At 34.8% G+C, this 18,224-nt stretch overlaps 1 protein-coding gene across 1 annotated transcript in view; it reads left to right on the top strand.

Annotated features, from left to right (window-relative positions):
* Positions 1-17,914, top strand: part of LOC129753456 (transmembrane protease serine 9-like) — a 41,831-nt gene extending 23,917 nt beyond the window's left edge. The window contains exons 6-10 of the mRNA XM_055749276.1: positions 6,089-6,166; positions 6,280-6,446; positions 16,914-17,161; positions 17,217-17,509; positions 17,571-17,914. Coding sequence (XP_055605251.1) covers positions 6,089-6,166; positions 6,280-6,446; positions 16,914-17,161; positions 17,217-17,509; positions 17,571-17,872 — 1,088 coding nt within the window. The 3' untranslated portion in view covers positions 17,873-17,914. The remainder of the gene's footprint in view (positions 1-6,088; positions 6,167-6,279; positions 6,447-16,913; positions 17,162-17,216; positions 17,510-17,570) is intronic.
* The last annotated feature ends 310 nt before the right edge of the window (positions 17,915-18,224 follow it).

Genomic DNA, 18,224 nt, shown 5'->3' with positions numbered 1-18,224 from the left:
TTTGTCATTTTTGTCATTTTTGTCATTTTTGTCATTTTTGTCATTTTTGTCTTTTTTGTCATTTTTGTCATTTTTGTCAGTTTTGTCAGTTTTGTTATTTTTTGTCATTTTTGTCATTTTTGTCATTTTGTGTCATTTTTGTCTTTTTGTCATTTTTGTCATTTTGTCATTTTTGTCAATTTTGTCAATTTTGTCAATTTTGTCAATTTTTGTCAATTTTGTCAATTTTGTCATTTTGTCAATTTTGTCAATTTTGTCAATTTTGTCTTAGTCAATTTTGTGATTTTGTCAATTTTGTTTTTTGTCAATTTTGTATTTTGTATTTTGTTTTGTTTTGTATAATTTTCAGCTCAAATATTTTGTCAATTTTGTCAATTTTGTCAATTTTGTGAATTTTGTGAATTTTGTGAATTTTGTCAATTTTGTCAATTTTGTCAATTTTGTCAATTTGTCAATTTTGTCAATTTTGTCAATTTTGTCAATTTTGTCAATTTTGTCAATTTTGTCAATTTTGTCAATTTTGTCAATTTTGTCAATTTTGTCAATTTTGTCAATTTTGTCAATTTTGTCAATTTTGTCAATTTTGTCAATTTTGTCAATTTTGTCAATTTTGTCAATTTTGTCAATTTTGTCAATTTTGTCAATTTTGTCAATTTTGTCAATTTTGTCAATTTTGTCAATTTTGTCAATTTTGTCAATTTTGTCAATTTTGTCAATTTTGTCAATTTTGTCAATTTTGTCAATTTTGTCAATTTTGTCAATTTTGTCAATTTTGTCAATTTTGTCAATTTTGTCAATTTTGTCAATTTTGTCAATTTTGTCAATTTTGTCAATTTTGTCAATTTTGTCAATTTTGTCAATTCTGTCAATTTTGTCCATTTTGTCAATTTTGTCAATTTTGTCAATTTTGTCAATTTTGTCAATTTTGTCAATTTTGTCAATTTTGTCAATTTTGTCAATTTTGTCAATTTTGTCAATTTTGTCAATTTTGTCAATCTTGTCAATTTTGTCAATTTTGTCAATTTTGTCAATTTTGTCAATTTTGTCAATTTTGTCAATTTTGTCAATTTTGTCAATTTTGTCAATTTTGTCAATTTTGTCAATTTTGTCAATTTTGTCAATTTTGTCAATTTTGTCAATTTTGTCAATTTTGTCAATTTTGTCAATTTTGTCAATTTTGTCAATTTTGTCAATTTTGTCAATTTTGTCAATTTTGTCAATTTTGTCAATTTTGTCAATTTTGTCAATTTTGTCAATTTTGTCAATTTTGTCAATTTTGTCAATTTTGTCAATTTTGTCAATTTTGTCAATTTTGTCAATTTTGTCAATTTTGTCAATTTTGTCAATTTTGTCAATTTTGTCAGTTTTGTCAATTTTGTCAATTTTGTCAATTTTGTCAATTTTGTCAATTTTGTCGATTTTGTCAATTTTGTCAATTTTGTCAATTTTGTCAATTTGTCAATTTTGTCAATTTTGTCAATTTTGTCAATTTTGTCAATTTTGTCAATTTTGTCAATTTTGTCAATTTTGTCAATTTTGTCAATTTTGTCAATTTTGTCAATTTTGTCAATTTTGTCAATTTTGTCAATTTTGTCAATTTTGTCAATTTTGTCAATTTTGTCAATTTTGTCAATTTTGTCAATTTTGTCAATTTTGTCAATTTTGTCAATTTTGTCAATTTTGTCAATTTTGTCAATTTTGTCAATTTTGTCAATTTTGTCAATTTTGTCAATTTTGTCAATTTTGTCAATTTTGTCAATTTTGTCAATTTTGTAAATTTTGTCAATTTTGTCAATTTTGTCAATTTTGTCAATTTTGTCAATTTTGTCAATTTTGTCAATTTTGTCAATTTTGTCAATTTTGTCAATTTTGTCAATTTTGTCAATTTTGTCAATTTTGTCAATTTTGTCAATTTTGTCAATTTTGTCAATTTTGTCAATTTTGTCAATTTTGTCAATTTTGTCAATTTTGTCAATTTTGTCAATTTTGTCAATTTTGTCAATTTTGTCAATTTTGTCAATTTTGTCAATTTTGTCAATTTTGTCAATTTTGTCAATTTTGTCAATTTTGTCAATTTTGTCAATTCTGTCAATTTTGTCCATTTTGTCAATTTTGTCAATTTTGTCAATTTTGTCAATTTTGTCAATTTTGTCAATTTTGTCAATTTTGTCAATTTTGTCAATTTTGTCAATTTTGTCAATTTTGTCAATTTTGTCAATCTTGTCAATTTTGTCAATTTTGTCAATTTTGTCAATTTTGTCAATTTTGTCAATTTTGTCAATTTTGTCAATTTTGTCAATTTTGTCAATTTTGTCAATTTTGTCAATTTTGTCAATTTTGTCAATTTTGTCAATTTTGTCAATTTTGTCAATTTTGTCAATTTTGTCAATTTTGTCAATTTTGTCAATTTTGTCAATTTTGTCAATTTTGTCAATTTTGTCAATTTTGTCAATTTTGTCAATTTTGTCAATTTTGTCAATTTTGTCAATTTTGTCAATTTTGTCAATTTTGTCAATTTTGTCAATTTTGTCAATTTTGTCAATTTTGTCAATTTTGTCAATTTTGTCAATTTTGTCAATTTTGTCAATTTTGTCAGTTTTGTCAATTTTGTCAATTTTGTCAATTTTGTCAATTTTGTCAATTTTGTCGATTTTGTCAATTTTGTCAATTTTGTCAATTTTGTCAATTTTGTCAATTTTGTCAATTTTGTCAATTTTGTCAATTTTGTCAATTTTGTCAATTTTGTCAATTTTGTCAATTTTGTCAATTTTGTCAATTTTGTAAATTTTGTCAATTTTGTCAATTTTGTCAATTTTGTCAATTTTGTCAATTTTGTCAATTTTGTCAATTTTGTCAATTTTGTCAATTTTGTCAATTTTGTCAATTTTGTCAATTTTGTCAATTTTGTCAATTTTGTCAATTTTGTCAATTTTGTCAATTTTGTCAATTTTGTCAATTTTGTCAATTTTGTCAATTTTGTCAATTTTGTCAATTTTGTCAATTTTGTCAATTTTGTCAATTTTGTCAATTTTATTATATTTTGTAAATTTTGCCAAATTTTGTCAATTTTGTCAATTTTGACAATTTTGACAATTTTGACAATTTTGACAATTTTGACAATTTTGACAATTTGGAATATTTTGACAATTTTGACAATTTTGACAATTTTGACAATTTTGACAATTTTGACAATTTTGACAATTTTGACAATTTTGACAATTTTGACAATTTTGACAATTTTGACAATTTTGACAATTTTGACAATTTTGACAATTTTGACAATTTTGACATTTTTGACATTTTTGACATTTTTGACAATTTTGACAATTTTGACAATTTTGAGAATTTTGACAATTTTGACCATTTTGACAATTTTGATAATTTTGAAAATTTTGACAATTTTGACAATATTGACAGTTTAGACAATTTTGACAATTTTGACAATTTTGACAATTTTGACAATTTTGACAATTTTGACAATTTTGACAATTTTGACAATATTGACAATTTTGACAATTTTGTCCTTTTTGACAATTTTGACAATTTTGACAATTTTGTGAATTTGACAAAATGCAGATGTTTGATGCTGCATACATCTAGGGGCAAAAATTATAACTCTTTCAAATATTTTCGTGCTTCAAAACAAATACCTACCGAGTTATTTGAAGGTATTATTCATATAACTTGATAGGTATTTCCATTTGATTTTTTCTTTGAACTTTACCACTTGACAGTAACTCAAAGCCATTTTTTCCATACAGATTTACTCTGGAAAAAGTTGTTTATTTATTAAATTTTGAAATTCATCATAAAATCACCATTAAAAATAACACTTTATCTGTGCATATGCGAAGGATAAAAGTTGAACTTTCACATCAAATCACTTTGGAGAGATAAGCGCATAACGAGCACCTAGGGCATAATAAGCACTCCTCTTTTCTACAAAAGTGCGTATTTTCTTAAGTAAATTCTCATGAGGATTTGTTTCGTACTCCCTATAGTAATAATTTTTCACAAAAAAGTTATCTCCTTGTCATCTTCACAGCAATATTTAAATAAAACCAGCTAGGTACTCAAGTGACGAAAATATTATAATTTTCGAGCACCACGAAATAAGCTCTTATGATCATTCAATCATCTTGATCTATAATGTACGCACTGCAACATGATGTACACATTGTTTCTCCCTATCATAAAATTTTTGATTTTTTTTTACTTTAATCAATTTTTAAACACGTTTTTATTTAAATTTGTTGCCTCGGGGCGAACAAAGCACTATTAATTGGGGCACGATGAGCGTTTTCTGCCGTATAATCTAGCAGCTAATTCAACTCAATGAAGTCAACTGAATAATAGAGCTACAGCTTAACTTGTTTACATCTGACGATGTGGCCTATTGGTAATGTGTCGGTGTGGTAATCAAAAGTCTTGTGTTTGATTTCTGTTCGAGGTGTTTTACCGTTCATGATCGATTTTTTTTATTGTTAAATTATACGGCCAAATAATAGCATCATCCACCAAACAAAGCACCAGAAACATAAAGTATGACCGTGTGAATTGTTTGTATTCTACAAACAGATCCAGATTATTTTGTTATTGCTCTGTTTGATGAATCTACGACTCACCTGACTTCATCGAGTTGAATGCGCTGCTAGATTCCACGGCAGAAAATGCTCATCGTGCCCTGATTAATGGTGCTTAAACTGCCCCAGGGGGGTTCTCAATATACCCATACAGTGACTGGTTTTCAGCTTTTGGCATTTTTTTAAATGCATTTTTAAACATTTTTATCTAGTTTTTCAAGTTTCAGCCAACTAGGAAATAGACTTTTTTAGTGTTCGAACACGAAACAATGATGTAATTCACATATTATAGCTGTTTTCTTTGGTTAAAAAAGCGTTTTCTTTAAGGTGGCCATTATGCCCTTATCTCCCCTAATAATGATTTGATGTCATCAGGAGGGGTGATTGTTTCGGTATTGTAAAATTGTGAAATGACATTTTTCTATCAGCAAAAACTTACAAAAACAAACCTAATTTTGACTATTTCATACTCAGTTCATGGACTTTCAAACGTAGAAAATAGTTTACAGATATTTATATTGTAGACTGTGTGGAAAATTTTCATGTCGAACAAACTTAGGACGGTGATCAAAGTTACTAGAGTTTACGGTACACATTCAATTTGTTGGAATTTTCTCTCGAAAAACCTGTGTGTTACTGAATTCTTCCCTAAATTTGTATCGTGACCCCCCTTTCTACAATCTTCGTAGGAACGATTCCCGGCCTCAAAAACTTCTCCATTCCGATTTTCATGTAGATCTACTCAGAAGTTTCCAAGTCTTTGCGTTACATCCAGGCATAATATGCCTCTTAAATGTTAAAGGAACAATGCCATGAATAAGCGCCATCGTTCATGGATTTTTTTTTGTAATTTTTTTCAATTTACAGTAATCTATATAGGAATGTTACTATGGTCAACCTTTTGATTTTTTACCGTAATTCAACACGTCATGTGACTTTCAACAGTGCAGCTGAATAATAAGAAACTGCAAAAAAGAGCTCAGAAATTTTCTTGAATAATATCAAACCTTTCCACAAGTATATCCGTTAAATTACTGGAACCTGGAAATATGTTGATATTTTTTTTTAATTTGTGAATAATGTAATTTCTTAATTTAAGGGCAGAACCATCATAAAATTTCCAATTATGATGAGAATTTTAATCAATACTGATTATTTCTTTACTATTTAATGCGAGACAAACTTGAGGTATATTCAAATCTAATTGCAGAGTAACATAAAAAAAATGATGTTACCGTGTACAACTGTTGACGACAGCAACGTTAAGGCATAACATCATATCTTAAGATCTTCGACCATTTCATCGTATCAACATTAATTTTACTACCGGCTACGCAGCCATGCTGGGAATAACCAAAATCGTCTGTGCTTTGCTTGGGCAGTTGTGCTTCGAACGCGACTCGAATCGGTCGCTTGTATCAATTTAAGTAAAACGTTGGTCTTGTATTCATTCAATCTGAGCTTAACTTAAATTCTTCTGAGTGATTTTTGTTGTTCAAGAACAGTGATCATGCTCAAGGACGTGACCACTTTTGTGGCCTTTGCCCTTGCCGTACTTCAAGTGCAGCCTTCCTTATCGTTAGGTGAGATAGTGATGAGAAAGAGAGAGAGATTTTGAATGTTTAAAAATAAGCTACAAAGCCGGTTTGAAAAAAAAAACAACCAAAACAAAAACAACTCTTCCTTCGATCAACAGGTCAGTACGACCCTTGCACTACCCCTCTGGGACGGTCCGGTAGCTGTGTGTCCCTAGCCGAATGTCCACAGATTGCGGCCATTCTTAGAAAACCGGCCCCCACAGCTCAGGACAGGAATTTCATTCAACAAAGCCGGTGCGGGTCCAGTTTCGATGGGAAACCCTTGGTAAGTTGCTGCTTCAGGCAGGGAAACGCATCTTGCTTAGGGTAGCGGTACTCATAATTGCATTCGTTTGATGAATAGACCATAAAGTTTTTCAATAATCGTGTCAAATGTTTCCACTTGTGGGTGCAGTAATCAATATCAATATCCACGAATAGCAAATATTATGGCAAATTTGGGCAAAAATCCAGAAATTATAGAATAAGACCGTAGGTCGTCAAGCCGTAGGTCTTCAGCCGTACCGTCAAACGGGGAATCATGCAACAACTGGGTTGGATGCAACATTTGTATACCACAGAACTGATTTAATTTTTAATTTTATATAATGTGATCAAGTTATCTTTTAATGACTACAAAATGATGATGATGGCATGGTTCTCATATCTTATGCTAGAATTATAAAGTTTTTCATTTTCATTAAAATTTAAAAAAATCCACCAACAATGAACAAATTTTAACATTTTCCGATGCCGTAAAAAACTTTACCCAGTATGACTTTGTACTGGTTATATCAACCTGTAATAGCACTGTTGGTGTGAAATTTTTTTTCGAACAATCTTCATTTTTTTTTAAATAAATATTTTTATAATAGTGTTACCTATCTGGGGAAAGTTGCAACCAAACGCAAATCAAAGAGACAAATATCGTTTCCATATGCCGGAATATGATTGTTTTGCATCACGCGTTTGTAAACATTGAAATTTCATTCATCCAAACATTTATTCATTTTATTTCAGCTAGTAGAACTTTCTGTAGTATTTTTTACCCCTTAATGTATGCAAATTCTTATGCTCAGAAAAAAAGTAAAAATCAGTTTCAACAGATCCAAAAATAACTGCATTTGGTGTTTCAATGCATAACGGTTTTTATGGCATGAAAAAAAATCTCAAAAACTATAAATTTACATACGTTTTTATTCGATTTTTATTAAAAACTGAGTTTGTTGCAAGAAAATTTAAAATAACTTATGAACTAATATTTTTTCTGACTACGCCAATATGATGTCCCACTAACCTTAAAACTATTGATGCATAAAGGGTAGGATTGGTCGATCTTGGTTCGATCTTTTGAACTCAAATTTTCGATTTTTTTGATCGATTCTTTAGTCTTGGAAAAATTGATTAAATCGGTTTATTTTCGATCCGATCTTTCGATCCTTTGAAGTTATTTTTATTCATTTCAGAGATTATAAGATTCAGTTCTTTGTATAAAAATGATATTTGCACTATCCTAGGGACTGTTTTTCATTGTTGGTGCTTTCATCCCACCAATAAAATCGAACCCGGCTTTATTGATAGCGATTTTTACCTCTATATTCTTGAGGAAAACTTGAACTTTTTTCGAATGCTCTAGTTATCGGAAATTCCATAGAACGGTCACCTAAAAGCTTACTCAGCCTTGAATTCAGCATTATATAGCATATCAGCTCAAGATTTAAGGTCTTATAAAACTTTCGAGACTCACTGTCGAAACTCGATAGAAGACTTTTCAGCTTTTAAAGGAGATAAATGAAATGTTTTTCTAGAAAAAATATAGCGTTCGTTTTATATCTACATTTATATCATAACATTTGGGGATTTTTTTTTATTATCTGACAATTTGCGCCGGGGGTCTTCAGATTTTCCCCAAAACTGAAAATTTGGTTCATTTTTGCGACTTAAAAACACCTGTATTTTTTCAGATTTCTAACATTTTTACTTTTGAGTTAGCTTCGGTTAGATTTTTTTGTAAATAAAAAATAACCATTTTTCAAAGCTACATAACTCTGTTGTTTCTCAACGAAAATTATAAAATAGCACATCAAAATGCATTGAAATTTTATCAGCTTTCCAAATAGAATAGTTGAAAAAAATTAAATAATGACCTTCAACATGAAAAGTTGTCAATCAACTTTAAATGGCATCTAAAAGTACCGTCTGCACCACCGAATATTTAGCAAAAAATATGATGATATGATATGATGCAACTTTCATCTGAAGACACCAAAGTGGGCCATTAACACCTTGAAGAGTTATGAAAGAAATAATGACAATAAATCTCTTTTTTTGCATCGAAAACAAACAATGGTGGAACAACTGCACTCACATATGAAGATAGCAAGCACTTCTAACAACATGGAAACAAAAGAACTTACCAATGCAGGTAAAAAACACTACTTTTTCATGCTTTGTAGAGTGTTTGCAGAAAAACTGACTTTAAATTTTAACCAAAATTCTGAGTATCGTATTGTTTATGTGATATAACTAATATCTAATGGGAATGTTGCTTTTACAACCTGGTCATGTACCATATAACTTATTAACTTTTCGATCAAAGATCATTGTGAAGCATAATCAATGCCAATAGTAGATGGTTCAGTGCCTGTGTTTGGGATCACAAAAATGTGATTAAAAAAATGAATATAGACGTGCTTTACATAGTTTTTATATCGGGAGCTAAGCACTGGACACCAAAATCCTTTCCCCTTGATCAAAAAAGTATGAGAAAGTGGCACAAATGTTGTAGAAATAATCAAAGAGCTCAGTATGGCCAGCCCAGGCTGCAAAATGATGAAAATATGATACTTTTACCGTATTCGTTTTCTACATTCGCCCAGTTTTGAGGTTTACCATACTAGAACGAACATAATTCTTCGTTAGTGTTTTGCTACCTCGATCGCTCACACACGAATCTTCAGTGTTCCACCGTCCATTTTAAATCAAATCTGGGGAATTACGGATGCAAAACTTAGCGCATAAACTTCTAAAAATGACAGTAAAATGTGCATAACTTGTTGTGACCTGGTGCAAAACTGGGTATAAACGAATACGTTAGATTTTTGGATATAACATGAAGTCAGTTAAGATGCAACAATCTACCGCCCCTTCTTTCATAACAGTCTCGTACACAAAAATAAGCAAGCGAGACAATCAACTTTTTCTGTTTTGGAATATATTTTTAAATTGTGACCACCACTTTCAGCATAAACGATAAATCGTTTCTAGGTTGTCATAATAAATCGTTAGACCTGAAATTTTAGAAATTGGGTTATTGGTAAGGTCGAGAGCACCATTGTTATTCATTATGGGACTGTTAATCGACCATATTTGAAACCTTTTTCGAATCTACTAGCATAACAGTCCCATACAAAATATATTTTTCTCACCAAGCTACTTTCAAAGACTTAAATTTGATCATTTTTGAACTTCTAAATGCAATTGTCAGAAAAAGAAACATACTTTTGCAAAAAAATATCATGAATTCCACATTGTAAGTTGAATCTTTTTACGATTTTTGAATGCATCCGATAGTTTTTCGCTCAGGAAGTCATTCCTAAGAAAGTCAGACCTGCCTTCGAAAACTAGTGTGCATCATTCAACATCAAGTGAGTTAAAAAAAATGTTAAAATGATTCAAAGCAATAAACTAAAGACTATTTCGCCGAAAAAAACATTGAAAAGTAACCAAATCCGTGGTACTTCACATATGGGACAGTTATTCAGGTATATTTCATATAGGACAGCCAAGCATTGATATTTTTTTCGAAATTTGTAGAACAAAATCTCTTTTTTAGTCTTTTATGTTGAAGCCTTATGTTGACCTAAAATGACGAAAATTCATATGAGATTGTTATGCGAGTAGGGGCAGTCTGAAAAAGACGAAAAAATAGTGTTTTTACCAGCTTTGATAAGTTCTTCTGTTTCCAAGTTGTTAGAAGTGCTTGCTATCTCCATATGTGAGTGCAGATGTTCCACCATTGTTTGTTTTCGATGCAAAAAAAAGAGATTTATTGTCATTATTTCTTTCATAACTCTTCAAGGTGTTAATGGCCCACTTTGGTGTCTTCAGATGAAAGTTGCATCATATCATATCATCATATTTTTTGCTAAATATTCGGTGGTGCAGACGGTACTTTTAGATGCCATTTAAAGTTGATTGACAACTTTTCATGTTGAAGGTCATTATTTAATTTTTTTCAACTATTCTATTTGGAAAGCTGATAAAATTTCAATGCATTTTGATGTGCTATTTTATAATTTTCGTTGAGAAACAACAGAGTTATGTAGCTTTGAAAAATGGTTATTTTTTATTTACAAAAAAAATCTAACCGAAGCTAACTCAAAAAATAAAAATGTTAGAAATCTGAAAAAATACATGTGTTTTCAAGTCGCAAAAATGAACCAAATTTTCAATTTTGGGGAAAATCTGAAGACCCCCTGCGCAAACCCGTCAGATAATAAAAAAAATCCCCATTTCTCAAATTAACATTGCCTCTACATTTAATGAAAATTATACTTGAAAAATTTCGATACTTGAAGTATTCAACTTGAGCCTTCCTGATCATTGCTGTACACGTTATCATGACCTGTGGCTTAATCAATAGTGTTAAAAACACAAGCTTAAATAAACATCCGTAGCCTTTTCAAAATTGCATTTCACCAAGTGAACTAACTTAAAATAGTTGAATGTTTTTCATCAGTCAAGTTAAAATATTTAGACTTATTCACGATTAAAATTTGAGCTTTAAAGTAAGTCGCATGGAGAAATGCATATATTTATTCTGTTTTTGATATATCAAAAAAATCCGTACAAAGTTGAATATTGTGTAGTTGAATTTGAAAACATATTTTTCATTGTTCATACATCTGATATTAAAATGTATGAGCTTCCCGAAATTTTTCACAACTTATTTCAGCACACAGAAACCCTCAGGCAGCACCCATCCCACCAAAAATTTAAAAGATCGATCTTGCAGAGATCGATCCGTTTGCGTCAATTTTTTAGGTGGATCGATCCTGGAATCATTCAACTGAATCGATCTTGGAAATCGATCTTTTCCAGAAGATCTAACAATCCTTATAAAGGGTATGATTTTCTGAGGAGTTGAAAAGTGTTGCATGTTGCCCCAATTGACGGTAGTTTTTTTTTACGTTTTTCGATTTATTAAAAATTTAAAAAACGGGCAATGGATGTACAAATTTTGACATTTATCGATGCAAAAAAAACCTTACCCAGTATGACGGATTGGCTTAATGATGTCACCTGAAAACTTTATGTTGCTTTTATTATCATATGCCAACACTGTTGATGTAAAAATATTTCACGGATAATCACTAAATTTGTAATTCAGTTACAACTCTGGGCTAAAATACATCATATTACAAATCAAAGATTAACCTTTCAAATCTTGTTTTCATATACTGGAATATGATTGTTGGTGGTAAATCCTTTTTGCTACTCTGGATTTATGGGTGCAATTGGTCGATGCCATAAAGTCCACCTGGGGCCTCTGGCCATAATTCCTATCCGGACCTGCAACGAAGGCTGTACCCAAGACGGAAGACCATACTCGCGCAAAGCGCTCCAGGGCAATACTCATTTGTTCGTTCTACACCAGCAAAGATCTTCCCCACTACTGTCACGATTCGCGACTCACGGATAGGCAATCCGTTATCCGCTACTCGAGACTCGAGGCCCACATTCGGCCTCTTGTCACAATTTGAGCACAGAGAATTTGAGGCTTAAGGACCGGCGCCTATCTCCTCGTGACTCGAGAACCTCCTACGCTCATCCCTTTTGACACAGTTCGAGACGAGAACAACTCGCCTCCCCTCAAGTCTGGAGATACTTGCATCACCTAACGTGTTCTCCGTCTCGACTCCTCGAGACTCAGTCTGATGCCCAACTACTGGGCACCACATGTTTACGACACAATTAGGCTCTCCCCGTCGTGAGTCGATCATATCCACGAATCGGGGCCAGGAACCTCCCCAAAAGGCAGACCGATCAAAACCCGCTCGAACACTTGGTCGTCCCGCATATCGGGGTCGCGACTACCCGATACGCGTGACGACCCCTCCCTCTTGCAACTGAATTCTGGTACCGAGGCACCCAGTCGCACCACGTTTGTGCCACACTCGGCACGCAGCTCGTCGGCGGGCTGGTTGCACCAAATGTGACGTGTAGTTCTCTTGGTCTTACGCCTACAGGTGACGAGTCTGCAGACACGTTTCCACTCTGCACCACGGAGAGGTGGAACTACTTCGCAGAGTCCAGGTTCTCGTCAACTGTGTGGATTTCAGCGGCTAAACTAAGCCGCCATGAGCTTCTGGGCCTGCCTCTCTTTCGATGCCCATCTAGATTCCAGTCAAGCGCCTCTATGCAAATCTCGTTTTTATCTTTCGCAGCGTGTGCCCAATCCATCTCCACTTACGTTGCCGAATCTCGATTTCTAGCGCCTTTTGATGACACCGGCGATGAAGTTCCACGTTTGAGATCTAGTTGCCAGGCCACCAAGCGCGGATGATGTTCCGCAGGAAGCGATTCACAAAATCTTGCAGTTTTCGCGTCGTCTCCGCATATGTGCACCAAGTTTCGCACCCGTACAACAATAGGGGTTTGACGTTTCAATTGAAGATTCGAATTTTAGTTCCTAGAGAGATTTGGCGTGAGCACCAGATGTTCCGGAGACTCGCAAACGCAAATCGGGCTTTTCTGATCCGGTATCAACCTTGTGTCCATACCATGAAATTGCTCTTACTTTTTAATCGCTGGGTAGAATTTAATTAAAATTTGGGTGGATGGTTCCATCGCTAAAACTTTGGGAATCGAAAATTCCACGTTCTCGCGAGTGATTCGGCTGTTCGAGGAACGAACGCGGGAAGCGAAGCGCACCTTTCGTGACCCAGGACACGATGAACGGACAGGTGTACATTAGGGTGTCCCAAAATTGCATTACTTCTGGGAATCTGGGGGCTCACCCTCCAAATGGTAGATTAGGATGTGCCGAACAAACTTTTGTATGGAGCTGACTGAAAAAAATCATGTTTAGAGGTTCCGCAAGCGCGATCTTTACAAAAAGTCCACTTTCAAAAGATTTGATTTTAAATAAATTCTGGGTCCAAAAATTTTCATAAAATTTATATATTTTATATTTTTTTAATTTTGTTTGAGTTAAAAACTACACGTAAAAATACAAAATGAACCAAATTTGTATCAAAATGTAAAACTAGCAAGCTATTTTCAAGGAAAAAAAATTTTTTGGTCCAAACATTTTGAATTCAACTGACCAAAATGTGTAGCAAGCGTAGAATATTTTTGATACCAATGCCATGAAAAGATGCGGATTTTTGTGCACTTAAACTTTGCTGAACAAAACATGTGATTTGTATCAACGTGTGAACAGCTATTCACGATTTAATGCTTAACAAAAATAACAATTTAGGTTATTTTTTATTTAATTTATCAAATTTGTCTTAATAAATACCTACATTAAAATCAAAATACTTGCAAAAAAAGACTTTGATGGTTTAAGGGAGTCATCAGAAGGCCATATGCCGAATTTGAGCAGAATCGGACAACAGGAAGGGGTTGCACTGAATCTAAAGTGTGAAAGGGATTCTGAGACATAGTGTTCTAAAGAAGCATAAAAAACTGGTTTTTCATCATGCATTTTTGTCTTTACCATACGATTGCTTGATTATGAAGGTTTTATTAAAATTTCAATTAAGACTAACATTTCACTTGAAGACTGTAACTCGATTGGACTTAAAACAAAAAAGTTATGGCTGTTCAAAGATTGTATTTTGGTTACAAATTGTCCTGTAAAACTCAATGAGTAAAAAGTACTCATTGTGTGTTAAACGATAATTTTTTTTCCTTGAAAATAGCTTGCTAGTTTTACATTTTGATACAAATTTTGTTCATTTTGTATTTTTTACGTGTAGTTTTTAATTAAAAAAAAAATTTAAAAAAATATAAAATATATAAATTTTATGAAAATTTTTGGACCCAGAATTTATTTAAAATCAAATCTTTTGAAAGTGGACTTTTTTAAAGATCGCGCTTGCGGAACCTCTAAACATGATTTTTTTTAGTCAGCTCCATACAAAAGTTTGTTCTGCACATCCTAATCTACCATTTGGAGGGTGAGCCCCCAGATTCCCAGAAGTAATGCAATTTTGGGACACCCTAGTGTACATGGAAGAGTGCCTCCAGAAGCGACTGCTTCCTCTCCTGAAGGCCCACAACATCCCAACAATCTTATGGACGGATCTCGCCTCATGCCACTACTCCAAAGACGTGCTAAAGTGGTATTCCTAGGATTCCACGCCAATCTTCGGTTCGGTACACAGTCGATCGATCCAGTCAGAATCTCATCCAGTACGATTAGAAAAAGTAGCGGTGATAAGATACATTCCAGTCTCACTCCAGCAGTTACAGGGATAGGTTCGGACAACACACCTTCATGCAGGACCTTGCACGAAAATGCCTCGTACTGTGTTTCGATGAGATGGACTAGTTTCTCTGGGACTTCTCGTCGCCTCAGATGTTTTCGTGGTTTAGTCGGTCGAATGCTTTTTCGAAACCAACGAACACCAGCAGAAGAGAGTCCAACAAAGTCCAGGTGCTTTGTTGGATTTCATGTCTTTGATTGGCGCTTCTATTTCGGCCAGAGAAGGCGTTTCCGAGTTGACGCCATTAATGCGACTTACTGTTGGCGCATCGAGCTGCTTATTCTGTTGGCCAACTCTATTCGTGACTCGGAAGAGTTGTTCGAAGTGCTCAGTCCATCGTTTGAGTTGATTTGCTCGATCGGTCAATATTTAACTGACCTGCTCGGTCTTTTAGTGGCATTCTTGCATTAGTCCTTGGACCACTTCGGCCAGGGAGTTTGTCCAGGCTCTCTTGTCTCGTCTACAAGCTCGTTTAACTGCCTTTTTCAGCTCCGCATATCGTAAGCGGGCAGCTGTTTTGGCTGACCCGGTGCATGCCTGCTCAATTCCAACTTTCGCCTTTTTCCGATCATCGACCATCATCCAAGTTTCATCCGAATCAATCCATTCTTTTCTTCTTCCACAAACTTTGCCGAGAGTACCATGGCTCGTCGTTATTAAGGCATTTTTGATTCCACACCACTGCTCTTCGACTGTTCTGCTTGTCGGCAATTCCAAGGCTCTGGATTCAAGCTGTTCAACGTATGCACTTTTCTCCTCAGAATTCTACAGCTCAGTCGTATCTCACCAAGGACGAGATGATGGTGCAATGTCTGCGCTTCGTTTGTGGCGGACATCAAGAAGGCTCCTTCTCCATTTTGGCTCACTTGCTGGCAGGTGCAACGCCAGGCCGTAGGTTATCTGGCCGTAGGTTATCAGGCCGTAGGTCGTCAGGCCGTAGGTCGTCAGGCCGTAGGTCGTCAGGCCGTAGGTCGTCAGGCCGTAGGTCGTCAGGCCGTAGGTCGTCAGGCCGTAGGTCGTCAGGCCGTAGGTCGTCAGGCCGTAGGTCGTCAGGCCGTAGGTCGTCAGGCCGTAGGTCGTCAGGCCGTAGGTCGTCAGGCCGTAGGTCGTCAGGCCGTAGGTCGTCAGGCCGTAGGTCGTCAGGCCGTAGGTCGTCAGGCCGTAGGTCGTCAGGCCGTAGGTCGTCAGGCCGTAGGTCGTCAGGCCGTAGGTCGTCAGGCCGTAGGTCGTCAGGCCGTAGGTCGTCAGGCCGTAGGTCGTCAGGCCGTAGGTCGTCAGGCCGTAGGTCGTCAGGCCGTAGGTCGTCAGGCCGTAGGTCGTTAGGTCGTAGGTCGTCATGCCACTTAAGATCACATGGCCTCATAATAGAGTGAACATTAAGCCAAAAAGAGGTTAAGTTCTTCATAGGAGATTGAAATTTTTAATTGATTTTATTAAAAGTCCATGATTAGCCTTTTTTATGATTTGGGGTTGGTAGCAAATTGACATTAAAGCAAATTGTTTTATTTGAATAGCTAAGGCTCCAATTAGTTTATTTAAATAATTTTTAAAAAATTCAAAAAAAATAATCATATCACAACAATCATATCACAATAGTAATATCACAAAGTAATATGGAAATTTCCCATCACTTTTTTTGCTTATTTTCGATTGCTATCTTTTTCAAATAAAAGGCCTGTGATTGAAGTTGAAAACTGTATAATATTCCCACTTAATAATTGTAGTAATTCATGCGGTCAAATATATTGTTCAGTAATTTTGTTTCTATGTTAATCATTTTGATTTTCATAATGAAGTTTGAAAGTCACAAAAGATATGACAAATATGAAGGTGCACTTTTCACAAAAAATGTTTGTCTCATACCTAGATTAAAATTTGAATCACTTAAATAATTCATAGCATATGCCATCATTTGAGTATTCTACCCTAGTTCATATTACTTGATCGTGGACCGGTTTCGGCGATACGTATTCGCGGCACCGGAACGCTGACCTATGGAAAGTGTCACTTACTGCTTGCAGTTAAACCGGTTCGAGAAGATGGGTTCTAGGGTTTTACTTTTTATTGATTTGAATATGATTCCAGTTTTTGTTTAATTCAGGGAGATTTGCATAGTAATTTGAACGGTTCGTTCAAACAATAACAATTCACAGGAATTAATAAACGTTTGCATTTTTCTTTCGTTTTAAATCTTGTTTTAAACTTTAGTAATTAATTTTAATTTTTTTTTCTTTAATTTTCCACTCTCCGTCTAGGTTTGCTGCGGTGGCATTTCATCCGGCCCGGCCACCAACACCCTGCCGGGGACCAACGAGTGCGGCATCGACCTGGCGGATCGAATCGTAGGGGGGCAGGAAACGGAACTGGATGAGTTCCCCTGGTTGGCCCTGTTGCAGTACCGGAAGCTGAACGGAGCTACCGGATATCATTGCGGCGGGTCACTGATCAATGTGCGCTACGTTTTGACCGCTGGCCATTGCTTCAATTCGCGACAGTTTGAGGTGTAAGTACAGATCCAACGTTTTGGAATCAAGAAGGTTAGTTTAATTTTTTTTCAGTATTGCTGTACGACTTGGGGAGCACGATGTCTCCAACAACGGCCAGGATTGTAACAGAATTGGTTGTGCCGAGTTGCCCCAGGATTATGGAGTCGAGAAGATCAAGATCCATGAAAACTATCGCCTCGAAAGTCGTGATAATCTGAACGATATCGCTCTGATTCGACTGGATCGTAACGTTCAGTTTACCGATTTTATTCAGCCGGTTTGCCTTCCGGTGTCCAGTGCTGCCAAGAATCGCTATTTGGTTGGGAAGAAGTTGACTGCAGCCGGATGGGGACGCACTGAAACAAGTTTGTACAATCTTTTCATCAGTAATTTCGACCCAACTTAACAGCTTAATTAACTTCACAGAAAATCATAGCAACGTGAAACTCAAAGTGAACCTGGAGGTGGCTGATGCCCAAAGTTGTTCGGCCGTTTATGCCAGCCAGGAGGTGAACCTCAGAGATACTCAGTTCTGTGCCGGTGGCCTGGCCGGAAAGGATACCTGCTCAGGGGACTCCGGTGGCCCGTTGATGCAACGGTACGGTATCAACTACTTCCTGTACGGTATCGTTAGCTTTGGACCGAACAAGTGTGGCATTCCGGGCGTTCCCGGAGTCTATACAAATGTACCGAAGTACATCGATTGGATTCAGAAAAATATGGAATAAATGAAAACATACATCTTGGGAAGGAGTACTTCACCACTCTTATCAATGTGTTTCGTTTTCATTTAAAGTGATATTCCTTGATTCTTTTCCTTTTCTCCTACTGCATTCTGCAAAAATATTTAATAAGGAACAAAACACTAAGATATTCAAAGCTCTAGAGATGGAATTTGAAAAATAGATCAAAATCTATTCAAAAATCGTGATTGTAGTAACAATTTCTTAAAAGATATAAACCGTCTTAGCCGATTTAGGCTTTACAGACTGAATAAATGACGTGGACAACTTGAGATTAACATTTAACACCCAGTACCGAGATGGGAATCGAACCCATGCCATCAGTAGACCAGCGATT

Source organism: Uranotaenia lowii, chromosome 3 (assembly GCF_029784155.1).
Source record: "Uranotaenia lowii strain MFRU-FL chromosome 3, ASM2978415v1, whole genome shotgun sequence".
Lineage (NCBI taxonomy): Eukaryota > Metazoa > Arthropoda > Insecta > Diptera > Culicidae > Uranotaenia > Uranotaenia lowii.
The sequence above is the reverse complement of the archived record's forward strand: the minus strand, read 5'-3'. Positions and strand labels throughout refer to the sequence as shown.